Source organism: Palaemon carinicauda, chromosome 7 (genome assembly GCF_036898095.1).
Source record: "Palaemon carinicauda isolate YSFRI2023 chromosome 7, ASM3689809v2, whole genome shotgun sequence".
Classification (NCBI taxonomy): Eukaryota; Metazoa; Arthropoda; class Malacostraca; order Decapoda; family Palaemonidae; genus Palaemon; species Palaemon carinicauda.
In genome coordinates, this window is record NC_090731.1 from 168,731,088 (window position 1) to 168,758,660 (window position 27,573).

The 27,573-nt window shown below is 44.4% G+C and overlaps 1 protein-coding gene across 1 annotated transcript; it reads right to left on the reverse strand.

Moving 5' to 3' along the window:
• Positions 1 to 27,573, reverse strand: LOC137644144 (uncharacterized). Its single transcript, XM_068377126.1, has 4 exons — positions 27,421 to 27,573; positions 16,285 to 16,460; positions 3,607 to 3,761; positions 1 to 1,054 (listed from the first exon to the last, which is right to left on the reverse strand). The coding sequence occupies exons 1-4, from the start codon at positions 27,510 to 27,512 to the stop codon at positions 1,001 to 1,003; spliced, it is 477 nt and encodes a 158-aa protein (XP_068233227.1). The 5' UTR covers positions 27,513 to 27,573; the 3' UTR covers positions 1 to 1,000.

Here is a 27,573-nt window from a genome sequence, read left to right on the forward strand (position 1 = left end):
AGTTTTATGCCACTTCCTGTTTATATTTTATATCCACAGCAATTCTAACAGTTAAAAGATTAAATAAGGGATTAAGAATGATACAGCTAAAATACTGCAGACCAAATTCAAAGGATATGCAGAACTGCATGCATTGATATAAGAATCCGGAAAATGGCAGTATTTGTATGTAAATATAACTGTACAGGAGAGACAAAAGATATGCTGTATGTAGGTAACTAACTAATTCCATTTATACTTGCAATTACTCTGTATTCTTTAAGAGCATAACCCCAGGATCAAAATGCTTACACAAGCAGACAGACCTTATACCAAAATACAACACCTTAAAATCTCAAAATACAACACCTTAAAATCTGTTGAACAATAGCAGTTTTACTTTTCAGACTTTATAGAATAAACTAACAATTACCATGGCACTGAGGTAGCAACATGTCAACTGTTGGCACTAATAAAAAAACAAAATATAACAATGAAATGTTAAACACCAACATTAAACCCACCATCATTCCAATTATTCCGATGTTTATTAAAAAAATCATTGTGCTGTAAAAAAAATATCAATATTATAGTGCTGCCAATAAATATTACAGATTTTTGGTCTATATACTCTTCATGGCTAAACTGTATTTGTCAAAGTTAAATGATACTTACAAATGGTCATTCTGTAAAGAAGCTTACAGAATGGAGACTTCAAAAAACATTTGCTTGTGTGGCTCATTGGCTTTCAATTTCCCTTTGCAACACAAACTGCAACTTAATTATAAGATGTGTAATCCTTCAGAATAAATTTCCTTGTCAACCTAATCTATAAACAAAACTTATAAAGAATTTACAATCAAACATAACTGTACAAAATGACTTTCAAAACATCAACTTAACTTTAAAACTAAATTGTTTTCGTCATCAAATTATCATTCCCGTTTATGTGAAAACCAAAACTTAATAGTTAATTCTTGATCAAAAACTTATATACACTATTACAATAGCAGCAATAGAATTATTGTTTATAACCTGATACTATAGCAGCAATTGACTTGTGAAGGTCATTCACCTGTAATAAAAACAGAACATGGTTAGGTAAATAGTAAGTTCATGACATTTAGTAACCAGCCCTATGAAATATTCATGTTCAGTAAAAAAAAAAAAAAAATGCAGAGATGAGTACCATAAGGAGAGTCAATAAGACAGCATATAATCTAAAGGATAAAAGCAAAATAAACATGCTACTGTACATAGAAAAAGTTTAAATGCTGAACTAAGTTAATGAAATACCCAAAATCCACATAAATAAAGACAATATCCATACATTTCATAGGACATTTGCTTCCAGGGGATAGAGCATTACCTACAATCAACTCCCCCTCCAAATATAGGACTACCAAGATGTATTGAAGGGGCTCATGAACACCTGCAATTTTTTCTGGTATTTTAATTCTACATCTATGATATGCCTCAGGGATAATTTAATTTTTCTGCTATCATAAGATATTCTGGCCAAGTAAATATGGAAATTTATCTAAATGGAAATTTTAGTCTAGGCCTACCAATCAAGTTAGGATATACTTTAAAAGTAATTTGAATTTTTCCCAGCTATAGAAATCTGAATCCCTAAATAGGGAAAATCTTCAGTGGAGCTGGAACAGCCGCTGGAATTGTTAACGTGGTATAGACGAGGTGAGCGCAGTTAATAGTAGGCCTATATGCCCGCCCCAACCAGTCAAAAGGCTCTTCCCTTTTGACCTTTTGGCTCATGATTGAGAAGGGTGGTTGAGGAGGGAAATTCAACTTCAAAGACATTACATCAAATTTTGTTCTACTTGATGTATGCTTAAACAAAATAAAGTTGATTCTATATTATACTTTCCCTAGATACAATAAACCAAAAGGGAAACCATTTTGTTTGTTTTGTTTCATCGCCAATCCCAACAAATGAATGCAATTACACATCCAAGTGATAACAACGATACTATTAGCTTTCAGTAAACTGTATGAAAACTGTGATATCTATTATAAGATTTAAATAACTTTGGAAATTATATTAAGAATATTTCTTACTTATATGTGCACACATCTTTGATAGCAGTAGCTTGACTTGGCTGACAATATTTACATCTGATCTGTTGGGCTCACATATATAATTTATTTATTCAAAACATCTTATAATAAATATTGCACAAATACCAATATGTCCTAGACTACAATAGTTTACATAACACTTTAATAAAAGCTATTAGTGTCATTAGTTAACAATTGGTTGTGTAAATGCATTTTTTCGTTTGTTGATCCATTGTGTTCGGCGAATAATTTAGCAAAACAATGGTTTCCAGTTTTTGCATCATATGTAGGAATAACATGAATTAGAAAAGGCTTTATTTTTTCTATTTTGAATTTCTAAGGATAAAACAACATTTGTAATAACATAATCTTTACATACTGGTATATTAAAAATACTATTTGTTATTTATATGTGCGCATATCATCGAGAACGGTAGCTTGAAATCAGTACTACAACAAAATCAGATGTGAGCTCACATTTTTTGAGATGGGCGAGTTATCACTCTATTCGTACTCGTGGAAAAAATTAGAAAAAAAAAATAAAATACACAAAAAGAAAGTTTTAAAATAAAAATATAGACACATATGGCCTTTCAGGATTTATTTGCCCACGCAAGCAATATATGACAAAACACATTTTACACCATACTTTTTAGGGAAGGCACCAACATGACCAAGTACTTCAATAGTAGACTAAACTTGCTTGATGGGACTTAAAGTATTAATTGAATACAATCACCTCTACTAAAATCAACACATAGAACGGAAACCAGAAAGATTACCAGGATTTTATTACATATTATACTAAACCAGCTCCACAATTTGTCATTTCTAAAGGATAGTCTTTTCTCTGAGATAGCAATAAGATAGTACAGTACTATAATGATACCACTCTGAGCCAAAGATCATCAGGTGGGAGAGGATGCTACCACAGATCTAATATTGAGAGAAAAATGTGAATTCCAATCTCACCAACACTACTGGCACCAAAATCCATCTTCCCAAAAAGGGCTCCTATATTTGGCAACAACAAATATTGCATACTGTATCTTATCTTTTCAAGATATTTTGATTCAAACCAGGGAAAAGTTTCTAGCACTTCATAAGCCCCTTGCCCGTCACATGATTTCAGTCAAGACTTGTGTACAAGTAAATCTTTACTGAGGGGGATACACAAGTTCAGCAGCTTACTTGGTAATAAAAGAAATTCATATACAGTATTTGTGTATTCAGTTCTAATTACTTTCGAACTTTAATGCTTCCTTATCATCAAAAGAAAACAATTATATTGGTGCAACATTATTTATATTTTTTAAAATCTTGGCAGAAAATGTTTAAGGCATAGCTTCAGTAATATGTTTTCCAGATTTTAGTCAAATGAGAGACATTTGCAAACAAAAACTTCCTAGCATTTTGAGTATTTAACTTAAAATGCTGCTTTTTAGCAGAGAAAAAAAATCTTTATGGAATTGTAATCCTGACATTAGAACATCCAATTTCATACGCATAAAACTTATAAAAAAATAAAGTTGAAATAATGATACGTACCTGTTTTTGCATGTTTTCATTTATAGCCCTTGAAGATATCACTTGATGTGAAACAGAAGAACGGACAGAATTTTCGTCATCCTCCAGTTGTTCCCATTGATAAGTCCAGCCTTCGAAAAGTGAAAGGAATCCTCCCCGTATGTCATCTAAAGCAGCTGATCAAAACAAAAATTAATATTACTACCTTATATGGTCTTTACGAGAAAAGACTACACTTCTCACAGATAATGCTAAATCATAAATATCATACACAGGTAATAGTATGTCTTACAATCTACTGAGACAAGTCAGTCCTAGACGTGGAGTCTTAACATCTCAATTTAATTCATAACCCATATTGCATTAGTTAATTCTCAGCGAGACAAGAATCGGGTCAACAAAATGTCTGTTGGCATCCAAAACTGCCAACAGTAAACACTATAGAACCTAAACACTAAAAGACTTTAACATGAGAACATCTACCTCATAAAATTCAAGTCTTTGGAGCTCGTAAAACAATATTGTTTTTTATTGCTATTTTTTATATTAGGAGGCTACAGTATAATTCTTTTTTTAATTCTTTTATTCTTACTCATATTATCACAGATTTTTTAAGTAAGTCTTTTAATTACAGAGATTGATCTAGAGTAAACAGGAGTCAGTTGTTAAAAGTTGGATAACTAAAAGTTTTCCAGCTGGTGAGGCTGAGGGCGCGCACTCTTTCCAGTTGGAGATCCTTCCCTTTTGACCTTTCAGCCAAGGACTGAGAGGGGAGGTTGAGGAGAAAAGCTGGATTAAAGGACTCAGATTTGTATGGCTAGGAAAAATAAAAATTACTTTAAAAATTTATGATTTGTTTATATACAGCATACAAGCCCTCTTCTTTTAATTAGGGAGACTCACTTCTTGGAGGGTTGCAAGTCTCCTGGAACCCAAACTGGAAGGTTCGTTTTCTTCCTTGGAAGTGATCACTACATGATCTATGAAGAAGTAAAACGATGACCCCAGCAATCCACTACCCGACTTTCATCTGGATAAAAGGCTGATAGGATCGGGGTTGTACAGGCACACATGTACTTGATTAAAACTGGAGATCCCCTTCCCCTGAAGGGGATGTCAGTTGGAAACAAAAACCAAGCACGATGACTAATGGGTTGGTTCAAGATCCATCATTTCCCCCCTCTCATTACATTAGGATGGGAGATATATTTCTTTAGACTAAGAGAATGGAGCTATTAAGTGAAACTTAACAGTATCTGGTCTGACCAGCATGGAATGTTTCGGCAGCTTAGTCCCCGAGACGGGACAGAAGAATGAAAAAGGACCAGTCATATTACCATTCATTCCAGACTTACATCTACACTTTACCATAAATGAGATGCATCATTGTCCCATGTGGGAGCTGGGCTGGTTACTAAACTACTTGAGCTGCCACAAAATAACCAGTCACAAAGCTGTCAAGGGACTTGTAGGTATACTCTCCCAAGTAAATATCCATGTAGGTGGTCTGCTTTTCCATGACTAGTCTTCAGCACTTGGCCCACTGACAGGGTTTGCCTGAAGGCAAGACTGAGCTCAATAACATTGACCTCATGAGTTCTGGTCCTAGCTGGCACCTCGACACTGTCAGTCGAGGCGCCTCATACACTCTACAGCTGAGGTCCTCAACCTGCGGCCCTTGAATACGCTTAGTGTGGCCCTCAGAACATGAGAATTGTGTACTTAGTTTAAATAAAGAATAAAAACTAAAAAAATCATTAAAACTAATAGCAAGATTAATTTCATGCTATTTTTGAATTTATACGATTTGTAAGTCCTGTTGCAATCATGCTTTCCTCAGGACAAGAGCAACATGATTTAAATGTGTAGGTTTAAGTGTATTGTATGGGTTATATCAATTTCCGTCACACCCATGCACTTGATAATGTTTCTTTTACTGTTCTGTTCTTAACGTTATTTCAACAGGTGCGCTTTCCAAGTCAGTGAATAGCCTCATCTTGATTTAAATATTTAGTGTTTCCACGTGTATTTTGTTCCAATGATTTTAAATAAGATGAACACTGCTCCCTGCCCTCATCAGTTAAACTTAATTATTGTAATAAACACATCAATTTAGAAAATTAATGATACTTAGAAGGGAAAGCTATTGAGTTTGTAGTATAACATTAGGACATATGAAGGGAATAATTTGATTAATATACCTGAAGCTGATGAAGACCTTGATGTGCCCATGATTGAATTCAAGTGTGTTTGAAGTTGAAGCTATCCTTAAAAAACTAAAGAGATGGAAAGCCCCGGGATACGATGGAATAACTGCCGAGATGATACTGGCCAAAAATGAAGTGACTCTCAGACTACTTACAAGACTATTTTGTAGAATGTGGCATGAAGAGGCAAAACCTGATGAATGGGAGTTAGGAGTGTTGGTGAAAATAGCTAAAAAAGGAGATCTGACTGATTGCAATAATTACAGAGACATAACACTTACATCAGTTATGAAAATATATAGTATGCTTATTCTTAAGAGACTGGAGAGAAAGATTGATGAAAAGCTATGAGATGAACAAGCAGGATTTAGAAAAGGTAGAAGCTGCAACTAACCAAATTTTCATTTTGAGACATGTTGTACAGCAATGCGTAGAATATAGAAATTCTATTTCGATGGTATTTGTGGACTACGAAAAAGCCTTTGATAGTGCGCACCGGCCAATTTTGTGGAGAGTCCTGTGTTATTATGGAATTCCTCTTAAATATGTAAATTTGATTAAGTCGGTTCATGAGCATAGCAAGTGCAAAGTTAATGTTAATGGAGTCTTATCAAGTGAGTTTCCAGTGAATAGCGGAGTACTCCAAGGGAATGTGTTGTCACTTATGTTGTATGTCCTCCTCATAGACTTTGTAATGTAAAGAACAGTCAGAGAGGGTGGAGAAGGATTGAACTGGATTGGTGATAAGAATTTAGCAGACCTAGAGTATGCTGATGCTGTCCTTGTTAGCAGAACACCACAGGATTTGCAGTGCTTTCTTACCAGAATGCATGAAATATCACATGAGGTTGGGCTGAAGACAAATAGAAGAAAGGTTTAAAAGCCTGTACGACCGCTCTGACAAGGGACCCAAACCAGGGCTGCCGACTGACAGCTGCGCTGTCAGATACTCCTTCTGGAGGGAAGGGGATCATTCGATCCCTAGGAGGAGTTACCAAAGCAGGGTCTACCTGAAAAGAAGAAAGAAAGTTCCTAGACCTATCCGGAGTTCTCCCTCCCTCCGGCGAGCGTGCTATTCTGCGCTTGCAGGGGGGGGGGACGCGATGACGATGACCTGGCTGCGCGTCGTCCTGCAGCCTCGCGCGTGGGATCGCGCGATGTAATTTTGCCTGGATCACGCGTGGGCCATGGCGAGGGCGCGCGGGCGAGAGCAAGCGTTGGCGCGTGGGCGAACGATGGCGCGCATGGGCGAACGATGGCGCGCATGGGCGAACGATGGCAGGCAGGGGCGCGTTCCGGTGAAAGCAGAGGGCGGGTAGCAAGCTGAATAAGAGCTCGCGCGCGCGAAGGCGATTGTTCGCGCGGGATCCCGAGGAGCCCGTAAGGGCGATATCGTTGGGCGCGCACGAGCAGGAGATATATCCCTTGCGCGCGGGCGCGCACATCAGGAACAACAGGAGGGCGCGCGTTGGAGACTGCACGCGATGGCGCGTAGGTGAAGGATGGCACGCTGGAGAGCGCTGACGAGCAGGGTAAAAAATTATCTTGCCCTTTGCGCCCAGATCCGAAGATCGTGGGCGCGCAGGAGATCGTTGGCGCGCAGGAGAATGTGGGCACGCAGGAGAGCGCTGGCGCACAGGTGAGCGCTGGCGCACTATAACAGGAACAGCAGCTGGAGAGCGCTTGCGCGCAATCGCGCACTGGGGCACAGGGGATACCTGGCGTGTAAGGGACTTAGTCACATTGTGAGAAAGTCCCTTGTGCCCCGAAGGGACCGATGCCCGTTTAAAAACAGTTCGTGGACGCCCACAGCGCATCAGCGGCCAGGAACGGCGACGGCAGGTGGAAGGTCGGCGTGTCCTTTGCAAGGACGACCTTCACCGAAGGAGATCGCGAACGATCTGCGGAGAGGTCCAGGGATGTAGCTGGAAGGGTCGGCAAACAACGGCGAGGTTCCTCTGCGGCGGACTGCGGTGATGACGAGCCGAAGAGGCGCCTACTAACACCCTTGTGAGGTGAAGGAAGTCCTCTACAGTGAAGAGGAAGGCGGGCTTTACACCTTATACGCCCTCTGGGAGCCATGGGGTCAGCAGGCTGACCAGCAGTCCTCCGAAGAGACCGTTGGACTTAGTTCCTCCCTCGAAGGATGTTCGGAGGGGGGGAACTAAGCCTTCAGCTACATCAGCAACATCAAGAGCAGAGGTTTGATACAACTCATCAGAAGCCTTTGCCACAATAACGTCGACGATAGACAGAGGATCAACCTCTGCTAAAGTCGGCGACTGTTTGACAGCTGCTCCTAATTTGATCGTATCAAACAAGGCTTCCTTGGAGGGCAAACCCTTAAACCCCAAGGAAGCCCAAAGATGCGACAAATCATTATTAGTTACATTGACATTTGAAAATATATCCTCCCCCGGGGGAGGAGGAGGACCTGCCTCGCTATGGGAGGCAACTCCCTCTCCCAAACCCCGAGATCAGTCAACAGAACTGCGGCCTACGCCCACTCGACAGCTTCTTGGAAGAAACCGATCGAGTGGGAGCTTCGGAAGAGGTTTGGGGCACGGAAGAAGAGCCCTTGGGATTTTCTCCTTTCAAAGAAATCTTCGAAGGAGAAATATCCCGCCTGGACTTCTTCTTCCGGCGCTGGGAAAACCTCTCCCACTGGGAGGTAGAGCACTCCCTACACTCACCACATACGTTACTCTTATCACACCGTTGGCCCCTACAATAAGGACACAAAGTGTGTGAGTCCGTTTCGACCGCCGACATATAAGTACCACAAGGGCGGTCAGGTAAACCGGGACACTTACGCATCGCAGAGGCCAACTTCACAAACACTCTGTCAAAGAAAAAGCAAACAAAAGATTAGTAATGGCTATCACAGAAGGCGAGGGTGACAGCGGACACATCCGTCTAGCACCCAAGCCGAGAGAAAAGTGAGCTCAGCACAAGTGTGTGTGTGAGAGGGGGGGGTAGCAAGCTACCCTCCTTACCCCCCGCTAACTAGCGGTGGGGTAGTAAACCCTCGTTAGAATTCTAATGGCTCATCATTTCAGCTACGCCGAAAGTAATTACCCATATTAAATAGCGTGGTTTGTATTTCAGTTACGGAACAAATGGTTGTGTTACATTTACCCGTTTTCAGTTGATACATTTTGTGGGGCATGACTCGCAGACTTTTAACAGCTTCGCAGATACACAAAATTTATATGTGAGGACTAGCGACTGCATAATATGGAAATCGCACTATCTGAACACTCATATTTCAAAACAATACTGTATAAATAAAATGTTATTTTCATTAGTAAAATAAATTTTTGAATATACTTACCCGATAATCATGTAGCTGTCAACTCCGTTGCCCGACAGAATTCTACGGACGGGATACGCCAGCGATCGCTATACAAGAGGGGGGTGTACTCACCAGCGCCATCTGTGGTCAGGTACTCCAGTACTTCTTGACAACACCACCTCAATTTTTTCCTCGGTCCACTGGTTCTCTATGGGGAGGAAGGGTGGGTCAATTAAATCATGATTATCGGGTAAGTATATTCAAAAATTTATTTTACTAATGAAAATAACATTTTTCAATATTAATCTTACCCGATAATCATGTAGCTGATTCACACCCAGGGGGGTGGGTGAAAACCAGTGTACATGTTAATCAAGAAGCTAAGTATCCCGTATTTCATATTATCAGTTATTCAAAATAACAATGAAATTATAAGTACCTGGTAAGGAAGTCGACTTGAACCATTACTCTGCCTTTAATAAGTTCGTCTTCCTTACTGAGCGCAGCGTTCCTCTTAGGAGGCTGAACAACTCTAAGGTGCTGAAGTATAAAGGGTTGCAACCCATACTAAAGGACCTCTACACAACCTCTAACCTAGGCGCTTCTCAAGAAAGAATTGACCACCCGCCAAATCAACTAGGATGCGGAAGGCTTCTTAGCCTACCGTAACAACCCAAAAAACAACAATAAAAGCATTCAAGAGAAAGGTTAAAAAAGGTTATGGGATTAAGGGAATGTAGTGGCTGAGCCCTCACCTACTACTGCACTCGCTGCTACGAATGGTCCCAGGGTGTAGCAGTTCTCGTAAAGAGACTGGACATCTTTGAGATAGAATGATGCAAACACTGACTTGCTCCTCCAATAGGTTGCATCCATAATACTCTGCAGAGAACGGTTCTGTTTGAAGGCCAACGAAGTAGCCACAGCTCTCACTTCGTGTGTCCTTACCTTCAGCAAAGCAAGGTCTTCATCCTTCATGTGAGAATGAGCTTCTCTAATCAGAAGCCTTATGTAATACGAAACTGCGTTCTTGGACATAGGCATCGAAGGTTTCTTAATGGCACACCATAAGGCCTCTGATTGTCCTCGTATAGGTTTTGACCTTTTAAGATAGTACTTTAGAGCTCTGACAGGGCAAAGAACTCTCTCTAGCTCGTTACCCACCATGTTGGAAAGGCTAGGAATTTCGAACGACCTAGGCCAAGGACGTGAAGGAAGTTCATTTTTTACCAAAAACCCGAGCTGTAAGGAACATGTAGCTGTTTCGGATGTGAATCCTATGTTCCTGCTGAAGGCGTGAACCTCACTAACTCTTTTGGCTGTTGCAAGGCAGACGAGGAAAAGTGTTTTGAGAGTAAGGTCTTTGAAAGAGGCTGACAGGAGAGGTTCAAATCTAGGAGACATAAGGAACCTTAAGACTACGTCTAGATTCCAGCCTGGAGTGGACAAGCAACGTTCTTTAGAGGTCTCGAAAGACTTAAGGATGTCCTGTAGATCTTTGTTGGAGGAAAGATCCAAGCCTCTGTGGCGGAAAACTGTTGCCAACATACTTCTGTACCCTTTTATCGTAGGAGCCGAAAGAGATCTAACATTCCTAAGATGCAACAGGAAGTCAGCAACTTGGGTTACAGAGGTACTGGTAGAGGAAACTGCATTGGCTCTGCACCAGCTTCGGAAGACTTCCCACTTGGATTGATAGACTCTGCGAGTGGATATCCTCCTTGCTCTGGCAATCGCTCTGGCTGCCTCCTTCGAAAAGCCTCTAGCTCTAGAGAGTCTTTCGATAGTCTGAAGGCAGTCAGACGAAGAGCGTGGAGGCTTGGGTGTACCTTCTTTACGTGAGGTTGACGTAGAAGGTCCACTCTTAGAGGGAGAGTCCTGGGAACGTCGACCAGCCATTGCAGTACCTCTGTGAACCATTCTCTTGCAGGCCAAAGGGGAGCAACCAACGTCAGCCGTGTCCCTTCGTGAGAGACGAACTTCTGAATAACTCTGTTGATGATCTTGAACGGCGGGAATGCATATAGATCGAGGTGGGACCAATCCAGCAGAAAAGCATCCACGTGAACTGCTGCCGGGTCTGGGATTGGGGAACAGTACAATGGGAGCCTCTTGGTCATCGAGGTAGCGAACAGATCTATCGTTGGCTGACCCCACAAGGCCCAAAGCCTGTTGCACACGTTCTTGTGAAGGGTCCATTCTGTGGGGATGACTTGACCCTTCCTGCTGAGGCGATCTGCCGAGACATTCATATTGCCTTGAATGAATCTAGTTACCAGCGTGAGGTTTCGACTTCTTGACCAAATGAGGAGGTCCCTTGCTATCTCGTACAGCTTCCTCGAATGAGTCCCTCCCTGCTTGGAGATGTACGCCAAGGCTGTGGTGTTGTCGGAGTTCACCTCCACCACCTTGCTTAGCAGGAGGGACTTGAAGTTCATTAAGGCCAGATGTACTGCCAACAACTCCTTGCAATTGATGTGAAGCGTTTCCTGTTCCTTGTTCCATGTTCCCGAGCATTCCTGTCCGTCCAAGGTCGCGCCCCAGCCCGAGTCTGATGCGTCCGAATAGAGATGAAGATTGGGGGTCTGAACAGCTAACGAGAGACCCTCCTTGAGAAGGATGTTGCTCTTCCACCACATGAGAGTGGTCTTCATCTCTTTGGTAACAGGAATAGAGACCGCTTCGAGCGTCATATTCTTGTCCCAGTGAGCTGCTAGATGGTATTGATGGGGGCGGAGGTGGAGTCTCCCTAACTCGGTGAACAGGGCTAACGATGACAGGGTCCCTGTTAGACTCATCCACTGTCTCACCGAGCATCTGTTCCTCTTCAGCATGCTCAGGATGCACTCTAGGGCTTGGTTGATTCTTGGGGCCGACGGAAAAGCCCGAAAAGCTTGACTCCGAATCTCCATTCCCAGGTAAACGATGGTTTGGGAAGGAATAAGCTGGGACTTCTCTAAGTTGACCAAAAGACCCAGTTCCTTGGTCAAGTCCAAAGTCCATCTGAGACTCTCCAGACAGCGACGACTTGTGGGGGCTCTTAAAAGCCAGTCGTCTAAATAAAGGGAGGCTCTGATGTCCGCCAAGTGGAGGAATTTGGCAATATTCCTCATCAGTCGCGTAAACACCATAGGTGCCGTGCTTAGGCCAAAACACAGGGCTTGGAATTGGTACACAACCTTTCCAAAAACGAATCTCAGAAAAGGTTGGGAGTCTGGATGAATGGGGACGTGAAAGTAGGCGTCTTTCAGATCCAACGAGACCATCCAGTCCTCCTGCCTGACCGCTGCTAGGACCGACTTCGTCGTCTCCATAGTGAACGTCTGCTTGGTGACATAAGCATTGAGCGCACTGACGTCCAGCACCGGTCTCCAACCTCCTGTCTTCTTGGCCACCAGGAAGAGACGGTTGTAAAAGCCCGGGGATTGATGATCCCGGACTATCACCACTGCCTCCTTCTGTAACAGGAGCGACACCTCTTGATGTAACGCTAGCCTCTTGTCCTTTTCCTTGTAGTTGGGAGAGAGGTTGATGGGAGAAGTGGTCAGAGGGGGATTGCGGCAGAATGGGATCCTGTAACCCTCCCTTAGCCACTTGACAGACTGGGCGTCTGCACCTCTTCTTTCCCAAGCTTGCCAGAAGGTCTTGAGTCTGGCTCCTACGGCTGTCTGGAGAGGAGGAGAGTCAATGTTTGCTTTTCGAAGACTTGGTACCTTTCTTGGACCTGCCCCTGTGACCGTCTGGGCGGGTACTTCCTCGGCTGGGGGCTCTGCCACGAAAGGGCGGAATAAATCTGGTAGCAGGAGTATCAGCCACTGGGGTGCGGTAAGTTCTTGGTACTGAAGGTGCAACCTTAGCCTTCCGTGCTGAAGAGGCCACGAGGTCATGCGTATCCTTCTGTATAAGAGCCGCAGACATTTCCTTGATAAGATCCTCAGGAAACAGGAACTTAGAAAGAGGAGCAAAAAGTAACTGTGACCTTTGGCAAGAGGTGATACCAGTGGAAAGGAAGGAGCAAAGTTGTTCCCTTTTCTTGAGGACTCCCGATACAAACATAGAGGCAAGTTCGCCGGAACCATCGCGAATTGCTTTGTCCATACAGGACATAATCAGCATGGCCGAGTCTTTGTCAGAAGGGGCAGTCTTCTTGCTCAAGGCCCCCAGGCACCAGTCGAGGAAATTAAAAATTTCAAAGGCGCGAAAGACTCCCTTTAAGAAGTGGTCCAGGTCAGAAAAGGTCCAGCAGACCTTAGAGCGTCTCATAGCCGACCTTCGTGGAGAGTCAACCAAACTTGAGAAGTCAGCCTGGGCAGAGGCAGGGACCCCCAAGCCTGGTTCCTCTCCCGTGGCATACCAGACGCCCGCCTTAGAAGCCAGCTTAGGAGGCGGAAACATAAAAGACGTCTTTCCCAGTTGCTGCTTGGACTGCAACCAATCCCCTAACATTCTCAAAGCTCTCTTTGACGATCTGGCGAAGACAAGCTTAGTGTAGGCAGACTTAACAGGTTGCATGCCTAGAGAGAACTCGGATGGAGGAGAACGAGGGGTAGCAGAAACAAAATGTTCAGGGTATAACTCTCTGAAAAGAGTAAGGACCTTGCGAAAGTCAATGGAGGGTGGCAATGACTTGGGTTCCTCCACATCAGATGAAGGATCATCCAGGTGAGCCGCTTCATCCTCAGAAACCTCATCACCTGAGTGTTGAGAAGCGAGAGGTAACGATAAAGCAGTATGCTGAATGGCTGAATCCTGAAGAACGGGTGCATGCGCACTAGCGGATTCATCCTCAAGACTCTGCTGAAGAGGATGAGGGCTGGTAATGACAAAGTCCTGAGGCTGGGATGAAGGAGGTTCTGCGGGGGTCTGAGGAGCAAGCGTGGTGAGAGGCGAATGCTGTAAAGCATGAGGCTCATGCTGCATAGTCTGCGGATCAAGTTGAATAGGAAGCGGCTTAAGCTGAGAAGAATGTGGTTGCTGCATGCGTTGAGGTGGCTGTCTCATAGCATGAGGTTCCTGCCTCAAGGGTTGCGCTTGCCTCAAGGGTTGAGGTGGCTGCGCAGATAGAGGCTCTTGTCCCACGAGTTGAGGTTCTAGCCTCAAGAGTTGAGGTGCTTGCCTCGAGAGTTGAGGTTCTCGCCTCGAGGAAAGTGGAGGTGGCTGCTGCAAGAGTTGAGGTTGCTGCCTCAAGGATGGTGGAGGTTGTCGCACCGCAAGAGGTTGCTGCCTCGAGGATGGTTGCAACGCAAGAGGCTCCTGCCTCAAGGGTAGAGGAGGTTGCTGCAAAGCATAAGGCTCCTACCCCAAGTGTTGAGGAGGTTGCCGCGTGGCAAGAGGCTCCTGCCTCAAGGAAAGTGGAGGTTGCTGCACAGCGCTGGTATCTGGCAACTCCCAAAGCGGCAGCTCACGCATGGAGGTAGCTTGAGGAACCTCAACATCATACGTCTGGCAGACTGGACTGCGCAGAGGTGGGGGAGCGCTCGCAGGAGGAGGTGTGATAACCTTCTCTGCCTGAAACTCCTGCATCAACACCGCAAGCTGCGACTGCATAGTCTGCAGCATAGCCAACTTGGGATCAACAGAAGTTGAGGTCTGTTGAGGCATAGCTTTAACAGAAGTTGAGGTCTGTTGAGGCAAAGCTTTACCTCTCTTAGGAGGCGTGCAGCCATCCGATGACTGCGGCGAGTCCGAGCTAGCCCAGTGGCTACACCCGGGCTGTTGGACTCGCGCGGTCTGGACCTTACGCTTAAGAGGCCTTGAGACCTGGGTCCAGCGTTTCCTCCCGGAAACATCTTCTGCAGACGAGGAAATAAAGGGCTCAATCGTCTGAGAGTGGAAGTGACGATCTCTATAAGATACGCCCGCAACCACTGAGGATACTACTGTGCGCCGATCAAGGCCTGCCGAACCCTTTTGCCCTTCGACATTGCTTTTCCCCTGGGCTTGGGAGCTTGCAAGAGGTCCCGGACTGGGAGGACGACTGGCACGCACAGAAGTATCCTCATGCGCAACACTGACACTGACACTAGGCACAGCACTGGCACTACCACTTCCCACTGCACTTTTCACTTTAAGTTCCTTGACATCTGCCAAGAGAAACTTGTGGTCACTCACTACCGACTCCACCTTATCACCTAAAGCCTGAATGGCACGTAAAACATCCGACATATCAGGCTGAGCACTAATAATAGGTTCGGGGGTAGCCACTACAGGGGGAGGAAAAGGTTGAGGATCATGGGGGGAGGAATAAAGTAAAGAGCGAGCCGAACTCCTCCTAACTCTCTCTCTCTCTAACTTAGTCGTATACTTGAGGAATTGAATAAAATCAAATTCCGAAAGTCCGGCACATTCCTCACATCGATCTTCCAACTGACAGGATTTTCCCCTACAGTCGGAACAAACGGTGTGAGGATCAACCGAGGCCTTCGGAAGACGCCTAATACAAGTCCTACATCGTCTTTGGGGAGGAGCTTGAGAATGGTCGGACATCTTGAATCAGAGAACAGTCAAGGGGGGATTCCAAATTAAAGCAAAGATCGTTATACCATTAATCAAAATCAATCCAAAAGCTATCTAAGCTAAGGGAAAAGCTTCCTGTATAGCGAAAGCTGAAATCTCAGAGCAATACTTCACCAAAACCGTGAACAAAGACTCCAAAATCATAAGCGTATCCATGTAGGTCTTGCCGGAAGCACGACAGAGGAAAAATTGAGGTGGTGTTGTCAAGAAGTACTGGAGTACCTGACCACAGATGGCGCTGGTGAGTACACCCCCCTCTTGTATAGCGATCGCTGGCGTATCCCGTCCGTAGAATTCTGTCGGGCAACGGAGTTGACAGCTACATGATTATCGGGTAAGATTAATATTGAAAAATGACAGATAATAGATGGACATTAAGAATTAAAGAATGGACCCCTAGAGAATGCAAATGAAGCAGGGGAAGAATGAGAAGACAATGGATTGATGAACTAAGAAAGACCATAAACAGACACAAGTGGAAGGACATGTCTAGTGACATTGCTCTGCAGTGTACTAATAACGGCTGATGATTTACATACATACAGTACATATATAATTTATTCACTGCTGTGCTGTTATTTGTAATGAACAAGGTATAAACCTCTTCCAAATTATCATCTACTGTACGGTCATAAAAATATGAAGCGTACAGTATATAACTAAAAATTGGTATTACCTCACCTTTAAATACCTGTGTTGAGCTGTTACAAGCCTCTCCCCACTCTGAATGAGACACATCTGTAAAAGTCATGGATTGATGCTCTGGAGATGGCTCGGTACTTTCAGTACAAGACTTTTTAAGAAGGGGTTCCTCATTATGGTCTTCACCTTGAGATTTTGAAGCATGTCCTTTAACCCTGGAAATATCATATCATCAGAAAATATAAACAAATAATAAATGTATACATGCCTTCTTTGCCACTCTTAACAACAAATATTTTTAACAGCAAAGCTCCATCTGTGCTCGAATCAATTCTCATATTAAAGAAGAAAGTTTTCTGTTCAGGAAGGAGCAAGGGTTTGTATTAGGCAAGTGTCTTTAAGAGCAAGAAAGGAAGTACAGTACTTCTAATTGCAGTGACATTTAAATTAAATTTTCTAAGCTTTGTTGTTTCCTCCATTCATCATGAAAAAAGACATTGTAAAAAAAAATTACCATTATCAAAGCCAAGTAATAGTAATGAAACACTGGAGCTCTTGCTTGCCAGGACTTTGGATGCATAGAAAATGGAATTTTTCCATTCCAATTTCTATGGAGTACTGTAGTTCGTAGCAGTTTTCATCAACTACAAATACTTCCATAACTAATTGAGCTAATAATTTATTGGTTTTTACTCAGTTGTATGTTAGCGAAAAAAACATTATCTCATTGCTCTTGTGTTCTGACAAGCAGAACATGTTTCACTACGCACGTTAATATTTTGGCATCATCAATCATACAAACTTAAAGGGGTGAATACACATTTAACAAAGGCGCGAGTTGTAGCCTCGCACTCCAGCCTCTGTTTGAACATGGACTTGGCTTTCATTTCCAATGATCAAACTAAATACATCACACGTTTTTACCGTAACCTTTTATCATTAATAAGATGAATAAAAATAAAGCTATGATTACATTGCATATTCCAATATTGAAAAGAAATTAAGAGGCTTAGAATATAAATTGTTGGGCCCTTTTAATTTGTTCAAAGAAAGTAACTTGCGACAGAAGCCCTACCTATCTGTGTCTTTCTGAACTATTGGGTGGAAGGAGGCTCCTGTTGCCTGTGCTAAGATGACAACAGAGCAAACTGGGTACTGTACTATCTTCACAAAATATGTTATTTTTATTAATAAAATAAATTTTTGAATATACTTACCCGATAATCATGTAGCTGTCAACTCCGTTGCCCGACAGAATTCTATGGAGGGATACGCCAGCTATCACAATACTAGAAGGGGGTGTACTTACCAGCGCCACCTGTGGCCAGGTACTCAATCATTTGTTGTTGACACCTCCTCAATTATTCCTCGGTCCACTGGTTCTCTCTGGGGAGGAAAGGGAGGGTCGATTAAATCATGATTATCGGGTAAGTATATTCAAAAATTTATTTTATTAATAAAAATAACATTTTTCAATATTAAACTTACCCGATAATCATGTAGCTGATTCACACCCAGGGAGGTGGGTGAAAACCAGTGTACATGATTAAAGGATAGCTAAGTATCCCAAAATTTCATATAACAGTTATCTCAAATAACAATGAAATAATAAGTACCTGGTAAGGAAGTCGAATAGAACCGTTACTCTGCCTTTTATTTAAAGTTCGTCTTCCTTACTGAGCGCAGCGTTCCTCTTGGAGGCTGAATCAACCCAAAGGTGCCAAAGTACAAGGGGTTGCAACCCTACTAAAGGACCTCTACCAAACCTTTAACCCAGGCGCTTCTCAAGAATGAATAGACCACCCGCCAAATCCAAGGATGCGGAAGGCTTCTTAGCCTACCGTAACAACCATAAAAACAACAATAAAAGTATTCAAGAGAAAGGTTAAAAAGGTTATGGGATTATGGGAATGTAGTGGCTGAGCCCTCACCTACTACTGCACTCGCTGCTACGAATGGTCCCAGGGTGTAGCAGTTCTCGTAAAGAGACTGGACATCTTTCAGATAAAATGATGCAAACACTGACTTGCTCCTCCAATAGGTTGCATCCATAATGCTCTGCAGAGAACGGTTTTTATTAAAGGCCAACGAAGTAGCTACAGCTCTTACTTCGTGGGTCCTTACCTTCAGCAATGCAAGGTCTTCCTCCTTTAAGTGAGAATGTGCTTCTCTGATCAGAAGCCTTATATAGTACGAAAGCCCATTCTTGGACATGGGTCTCGAGGGTTTCTTGATGGCACACCATAAGGCTTCTGACTGTCCTCGAATAGGTTTAGACCTCTTCAGATAATATTTGAGAGCTCTGACAGGGCAAAGAACTCTCTCTAGTTCGTTACCTACCATGTTGGAGAGGCTAGGTATTTCGAACGATCTAGGCCAAGGACGTGAAGGAAGCTCGTTCTTTGCTAGGAATCCAAGCTGAAAAGAACATGTAGCTGATTCGGTTGTGAAACCAATGTTCTTGCTGAAGGCATGAACCTCACTGACTCTCTTAGCTGTTGCAAGGCAAACGAGAAAAGCAGTCTTGAGGGTAAGATCCTTGAAGGAAGCTGACTGGAGAGGTTCGAACCTAGATGTCATAAGGAACCTTAAGACTACGTCCAGATTCCAGCCTGGAGTGGAAAGACGACGTTCTTTAGACGTCTCAAAAGACTTGAGAATGTCTTGAAGGTCCTTGTTGGAAGACAGGTCCAAACCCCTGTGGCGGAGGACTGAGGCCAACATGCTCCTATACCCTTTAATCGTAGATGTTGAAAGGGATCTCTCATTCCTAAGATGAAGAAGGAAGTCAGCTATTTGGATCACAGAGGTATTGGTAGAGGATATTGAATTGGCTCTACACCAGCTTCGGAAGACCTCCCACTTAGACTGGTAGACTCTACGAGTGGAAATTCTTCTAGCTCTGGCAATCGCACTGGCTGCCTCCTTCGAAAAGCCTCTAGCTCTAGCGAATCTTTCGACAGTCTGAAGGCAGTCAGTCGAAGAGCGTGGAGGTTTGGGTGCAACCTGTCTACGTGTGGTTGACGTAGAAGGTCCACTCTTAGAGGTAGAGTCCTGGGGAAGTCGACTAGCCATTGACGTACCTCTGTGTACCATTCTCTTGCAGGCCAAAGGGGAGCAACCAGCGTCAGCCGTGTCCCTTCGTGCGAGACGAATTTCTGCAGAACTTTGTTTATAATCTTGAACGGAGGGAATGCGTACAGGTCGAGATGGGACCAGTTCAGAAGAAAAGCATCTACATGAACCGCTGCAGGGTCTGGAACAGGGGAACAATAAAGCGGAAGTCTCTTGGTGATGGAGGTGGCAAACAGGTCTATGGTAGGTTGACCCCACAACGTCCAAAGTCTGTTGCACACACTCTTGTGGAGGGTCCATTCCGTGGGAATGACCTGATTCCTTCTGCTGAGGCGATCCGCTGAAACATTCATATCGCCCTGGATGAACCTCGTGACCAGTGTGAGGTTTAGACCTCTTGACCAAATGAGGAGGTCCCTTGCGATCTCGTAAAGGCTCCTCGAATGGGTCCCTCCTTGCTTGGAGATGTAAGCCAAGGCTGTGGTGTTGTCTGAATTCACCTCCACCACTTTGCCTAGCAGGAGGGACTTGAAGTTCAACAGGGCAAGATGGACTGCTAACAGTTCCTTGCAGTTGATGTGGAGTAATCCTTGTTCCTTGTTCCATACTCCTGAGCATTCCCGTCCGTCCAAGGTCGCACCCCAGCCCGAGTCCGATGCATCCGAGAAGAGATGAAGATGGGGGGTCTGGATGGCCAATGATAGACCCTCCTTGAGAAGAAGATTGTGCTTCCACCACCGGAGAGTGGTCTTCATCTCTTGGTTGATAGGGATAGAGACTGCTTCTAGAGTCGAGCCCTTGTCCCAATGAGCTGCAAGATGGAATTGAAGAGGGCGGAGGTGGAGTCTCCCTAGCTCGACAAACAGGGCCAGAGATGAGAGGGTCCCTGTGAGACTCATCCACTGTCTCACTGAGCAATTGCTCCTCTTCAGCATGCTCATGATGCACTGTAGGGCTTGGTTTATCCTGGGGGCCGATGGAAAAGCCCGAAAATCCCGACTCTGAATCTCCATTCCCAGGTACACAATGGATTGGGAGGGAATGAGTTGAGATTTCTCTATATTGACTAATAGACCTAGGTCTCTGATTAGATCTAAAGTCCAAGAGAGGTTCTCCAGACAACGACGACTCGTGGAGGCTCTCAACAGCCAGTCGTCTAGGTAGAGGGAGGCTCTGATGTTCGATAAGTGCAGGAATTTCGCTACATTCCTCATCAGATGAGTAAAGACCATAGGAGCTGTGCTTAGGCCAAAACACAGGGCTTGGAACTGATAGACAACCTTTCCGAAAACGAATCTCAGGAAAGGTTGGGAGTCTGGATGAATGGGAACGTGAAAGTATGCATCTTTCAAGTCCAACGAGACCATCCAGTCCTCCTGTCTGACCGCTGCTAAGACCGACTTGGTCGTCTCCATTGTGAACGTCTGCTTGGTGACATACTCGTTGAGAGAGCTGACGTCCAGCACCGGTCTCCAACCTCCTGTCTTTTTGGCCACAAGAAAGAGACGGTTGTAGAAGCCCGGGGATTGATGGTCCCGGACTATAACCACTGCCTTCTTCTGCACAAGTAGCGACACCTCCTGTTGCAATGCTAGCCTCTTGTCCTCTTCTTTGTAGTTGGGAGAGAGGTTGATGGGCGATGTGGTCAAAGGCGGTTTGAGGCAGAATGGAATCCTGTAACCGTACCTCAGCCAACTGACAGACTGTGCGTCTGCACCTCTCTTCTCCCAGGCTTGCCAGAAGATCTTGAGCCTGGCTCCTACTGTTGTCTGGAGAATCTGAGAGTCAGTGCTTTCCCTTAGATGTCCTGGGTCCTTTCTTAGACTTGCCCCTGTGAGAGTCTGGACGGGAGCTTCCTCGGCTGGGGGCTCTACCACGAAAGGGCGGTATGAACCTAGTGGCCGGGGTATCAGCCACTGGAGAGCGATAAGTCTTGGGGACAGAGGTGGTAACCTTAGACTTACGAGCCGATGAAGCTACAAGATCGTGCGTGTCCTTCTGCTTCTGTATCAGGGCAGCCGACAAGTCCTTAACTAGCTCCTCGGGAAAGAGGAACTTTGAGAGTGGAGCAAAAAGGAGCTGTGACCGCTGGCACGGTGTAATGCTGGCTGAGAGGAAGGTACACAGTTGTTCCCTTTTCTTCAACACCCCTGATACAAATAACGACGCTAGCTCACCCGATCCATCCCTGATAGCCTTATCCATGCAGGACATAATTAACATGGCAGAGTCTTTGTCCGCAGGAGATGTTTTCTTGCTGAGGGCTCCCAGGCACCAGTCGAGAAAGTTGAACATTTCGAAAGCTCTGAACAACCCTTTCAGAAGATGATCCAGGTCTGAGAAGGTCCAACAAACCTTCGAGCGTCTCATCGCAGTCCTCCTAGGCGAGTCCACCAGACTTGAGAAGTCAGCCTGGGCAGAGGCAGGAACTCCCAAGCCTGGTGCTTCCCCTGTGGCATACCAAACGCAACCTTTCGATGCGAGCTTCGTTGGAGGGAACATGAAGGAAGTCTTGCCCAGGTGTTGTTTAGACTGAAGCCACTCCCCTAAGGTCCTTAAGGCCCTCTTGGAGGATCTAGCTAGGACAAGCTTAGTATAGCTCGACTTAGCTTGTTGCACGCCTAGCGAAAACTCAGATGGAGGAGAGCGGGGAACAGCAGAGACGAAGTGGTCAGGGTAAAGCTCCCTGAGTAGAGCCAAGACCTTTCTAAAATCAACAGACAATGGAGAAAGCTTAGACTCCTCCACGTCTGATGAGGGATCAAGATGTGCCTCCTCATCATCCGACACTTCATCAGCAGAAGGTAGCGAAGCAAAAGGACCAGAATGCTGAACCGCAGAGTCAGAACGGGTAGGAACAACAACAGAGGTTTCCTCAACTTGAGGGAAAACCTGAGGTTCAGACTGCATAGGCTGAACAACAGTCGGAGCAGAAGGCAGGTGCAAGGGTGAAGGAGGTTGACTCCTAGCAAGAGTTGCACCCAAGGATTGCACCAGCTGAGCGGAGGACGGAGGCGGAGTAGTCCGTTCCTGTTCCTGAGAGATGAGTGGAGCATGAGAAGGTTGAGGCTGCGCAGAACAAGGTAAAGTTCTAGCAAGCTGAGGCTCCTGAGGCGCAAGTGCATGGTGTAGATGAGCTTGCCTAGATGAGGGTTGAACTCGGTGCAGCGCTGGTTGAGCAGACAGACTCACGGAGGGGAGAGGTTGTTGTACCCCAACCGAGAGTTGCACCACTGGTGGAGCAGCAAGGGGAGGAGGAGGAAGAGTGTAACTCTCCTGATCCCAAAGCAAGGGTTGCCTTAAAGAAGGCTGAGGCTGAACAACACTGTGAACAGCAAACTCCGAAAGTGGTTCAACATCGTACGCCTGGCAGATGGTGCTGCGACCAGGCGGAGCAGGTGCAGGCTGGGCGAGCACAGGCGGAGCAGGTGCAGGCTGGGCGAGCACAGGTGCAGCGAGAACAGGTGGAGGGAGTGCAGGAGGTGCAACACTCTCAGCCCGACACTCACGCATCAAGTCCGAAAGCTGAACTTGCATGGACTGAAGCAGGGTCCACTTGGGGTCGGCAGAAACGATAACAGACTGAGGTAAAGTCACAGTCGGGGTCTGTATAGGCAGAACCTTACTCCTCTTGGGCGGAGTACAGTCGACCGATGACAGAGGCGAGTCGGAGCTGAGCCAATGACTGCAACCTGGCTGAGCACTCGCTGACTGAACTCTACGTTTAAGCGGTCTCGAGACCTGAGACCAACGTTTCTTCCCTGCATGAAGATCAGCGGACGAGAAGACGGGCTCAATCGTCTGCAGGTGGGAGTGACGGTCTAAGGAAGACACGCCCGCAACCACCGAGGATAATTCTGTGCGCCTAACAAGGCCTGTCGAACCCTTAAGCCCTTCGACATTGCTTCTCCCCTGGGCATGGGAGCTTGCAAGAGGTCCCGGACTGGGAGGACGACTGGCTCGCACAGAAAAATCCTCACGCACCACACTGGCACCACTAGCACTTGGCACTGCACAGACACTAGCACTCGTCACAGCACTGGCACTATTTCCACCCACTGCACTCTTGACCTTCAGTTCTTTAACCTCGGCCATCAGAGACTTATGGTCACTTACCACTGATTCTACTTTATCTCCTAAAGCCTGAATAGCACGCAAAACAGTTGACATATCAGGCGGAGGGCACACAGTAGGTTCGGGGGTAGCCACTACAGGGGTAGGAAAAGGTAGGGGATCATGAGGTGAGGAAAACATAGAAGAGTGAGAAGAACTTCTCCTAGCTCTAGTTCTCTCTAACTTGGATGAATATTTTAAAAGACGTACAAAATCCAATTCCGAAAGTCCGGCGCACTCCTCACACCGATTTTCTAATAGACAGGGCCTGTCCCTACAGTCAGAACAAGCGGTGTGAGGATCTACCGAGACCTTCGGAATACGCCTATTGCAAGACCTACATCGTCTATGGGAGGGAGCTTGCGAAACGTCAGACATCTTGTTTCAAAGAGTAAGTCAAAGGGTGATCCAAAAACAAGCAAAAATTCATTAACCGTTAATCAGAGTTTATATAAAAGCTAACTAGCTAATATAAAAAGGATTCCAGTATGCGACAGCCGTTAATCTAAGAGAATACTTCACCAAATATCCATGAATAAACTCGAAGACCATGAGCGTATCCCAGAACGTCTAGCCGGAAGCACGACAGAGGAATAATTTGAGGAGGTGTCAACAACAAATGATTGAGTACCTGGCCACAGGTGGCGCTGGTAAGTACACCCCCTTCTAGTATTGTGATAGCTGGCGTATCCCTCCATAGAATTCTGTCGGGCAACGGAGTTGACAGCTACATGATTATCGGGTAAGTTTAATATTGAAAACTGTAACTTCATTAACTGATCTTTCCACCAGTAGTATATGGGATTTAAAATTGTGTTATTGCAAAGATCTATTCAATTATGCAAGTTTCAATGTCCTTATAAATATTGCACTGTTATATAATTGTACCCATCTATGTACAGCTTGACATAACAAGAACCCGGCAGCCCGATGCAACCAACATCGGAGAAGCCGCCTGTCTCATATGTCTTGAGCCGCGGTGAAAACGGTGTGGGCCAAGTGTGTGTGCGTGGCCGTTGCAAAGCCACGACCACCCAAAACAATATACCCAGCTACTGGCATTCTGTCGTTTGTATAAGCACCCACCCCATAGATAGGAGGCTGATGGCTAACGACAGAACCTAATACTCGGACACGAGTGGGCGCCGACGACGACAGCTTGCCAGAACAGAGAAGCAGCGAGATAATGATAAATACTATGCGAAGCAAGGCACGGCGACGCAAAAATCATTCAAGGAACATATGAATTATTGTTATTTATGATACTTTAATTTCATGAAACTTGAATACATTACATTTTTCCAATTGGTTATCTTGTGTTTATTATGCAATAATGGTCCTGGATCCTAACTACTCACTCCGCAAAATAAGTTTGTGGGCACTGTATCACATAATAGAAAGGTGCAAAGCCTCTAAGCTTATACATATTACTATAATTAACTCTTTTACCACCAGGCTCTTTGGAAATTTCCAACCCTTAACCCCCAAGGGGTTATTTTTTTCCCAGCACATTTTGCAGTATATTTTTTTTAAATTGCTCTAACAGCCTTAATTTTTGTCATAGAGAGGTCAGGTTGGTCTCATTCTCTTGGAAAATGCCTGAATTTTTTTCAAAAAATTACCAAAATATGAAAAAAAAAAATCTTTATAGCATATTTTTGCAAGGATGTACCGGTACGTCCATGGGGGTAAAGGGATGGGTTATGTGAAATGTACCAGTACGTCCTTTTGGGGTAAAAGGGTTAAGCTTATTTTATCCATACCATAGACAACATTATTAATGACAATATAAATCTTTAATTTTATCCCACTCAACCTTGAAAGCAGTTGGGATAATACCTTGTTATCAAAAGTTTTGGCAACCTATTGTGGTGAGTTTGTTGTTTAAAATTAATATGGCTGCCAATCCCTCAGGTTTTTACCACACCCATAACATAATTTTCTCCCCTTTAATTGGTACAACCCAAGAGAACAAGTAGAAAATAAATGTTTAGTATATTGATACTATTATAGAACTACACAGGACAAACTTTACTAATAAAAAAAATTGGGGTGTATATAGAAAAACTCACTTTTTCTTTCAAAATAACCTTTATTTCCTTAGCAAATATATAACTAATAATGTGGTAATGTGGACCACCCAGTGGGAACCAGGGAAAATTTACTGGCGAATCAATAATGGTAAAACTAACCTTTTCTTATCTAAACAGTATTCTCTGGGCCACATAATAAATCCACAAAAAATTGCACAAACTACGTTTGTTTCATTCTGCTCCCGTTTGTGCATTTATGCACAATGTCTTGCATGATTATGAGTTTATACTTTGTGCGCATAAGCCATCCTCCTTATTGCTCTATGAGAAGTTTATACTTCCTGCGCACACACATCTTTCCCCTATCATACCTACCACATGACGAAGTTTACCATATTTGGGCATGCATGTATGCTGGAGAGTGATGTAGGCAGTTCTGTGATACGGCCTCTTTTCTCCAACAACGCTCCAGTTCCTTTGTAGCTGTCTTATATGCCCGATGTGCCATCTGGAGCCCAATGTAACAAAGGGTAATGGCTGCTCTTTTGGCTATTTCGATGCTATGGCTAAGTTTCACAGTACTCCTGGTGTAGTGAATAAATTTTTCAAAGCTCACTGTGTTATCCCTCACAGGTTAAAGTATCCCAAGTTCAATTTGGACTTTTTTTTTCTACAACAATGCTTCTGTTAAGATTGAACTCAAAAATGTAGGTAGACGGACAAAAAAAAAAGGGAGGGGGTGTCAATCTTAAGGCAAGGAATTATTTGTGATTTACTTTATCATAATGTAATGATTCATTTGTGATTTACTCTTAGTTTGTGACCTAGGATGGGGGCCCAGGGAGCTTGTCCCTCGGCTAGGTCTGTGACCTGGGAAAGGGGGTCCGGGGAGCATGGCCCCCAGCTAGTGTGACCTTGAAAAAGAGGTTCAGGGGCTTGGACCATGGTTAAGTCTGTGACATGGGAGGGAGAGTGTGGGGGGCTTGACCCCGGTGTGACAGTCTGAACGATCCCCCGGTCTCAGAATTCTCCTTGACATTGTATAATGGTTCTTTTCCGTCATTAGCTCGCTTCGCTCGCATGAAAATAAAACATCAAGCTCGTATGTACTGGCAAGCAGTAATGTTGAGCTGCGCACGCTAACATTACAGGAAAATAAAACATCAACCTCGTATGCACTGGCAAACGGTAATGTTCGCGCATGCACAGATTATCAAGGAGAATTCGGAGACCAGAGGATCGTTCAGACCGTCACACTGGCTAGGTCTATGACCTGAGAATTTTGTGACCTGGGAAGGGGGATCTAAAGGCCCTGGCCAGGACTGTGACCTAGGATGGAAGGTTCCAGGGGAAAGCCCGCAACTAGGGCTAGGTCTGTGACCTTGGGAGGAGGGTACAGCTGGCTAGGTCTGTGACTAGGGAACTACAGTACTAGGTTAGGTTAGGTGGGTTTGTTTGGTTCTGTGCTCTATTACAAATCTCGAAAGTGTTGAATAATCACGTTTTGTTCTGTTTTTGCACACCCAAAATCCCAGATTCCCACCTGTGTCCGTCCCGAAAGGGTCCCATAACATTAAACCGGCTTATTATGCAGTGGAATCAAAGGTTAAATCAATAAGCACATCATTTACTGTAGTAAAAGATATATTTTCCTTTAAAAATGTTGTTCCGTGTTTTTCAATAAACTTACCCATGTATTTTCCTAGAAATTGAAGTATTTATTTACGGCAGTTTCCTAACCCCGATCAAACCACTATTGTAGGGCTACTGTCACATGAAAGGAAATGAACAATTAAGTTAATTCTGTTTATAACAAATAAATGCAAGATACGAGAGTGGATCGCTTAGGACAACCAGGCCCAAGACAAAGACATAGAATATTAAAATATTAATAAATTAGCCTAACGTGAACTCGGTAGCCCTAGGCAATACAGCTTCCTTCCACAATACTTACGTCAGACAATCATTTTCTTGTGATTTATGTGCCTCAGGTGGAGGTGCCATCAACGTATCGAGATTAAACATTTTCTCTCGTGTATCTGACATTACGTCGTTCACAACTGCTATTTGAGAAATCACAACTAACTAGACGACGGATAACGCAGTG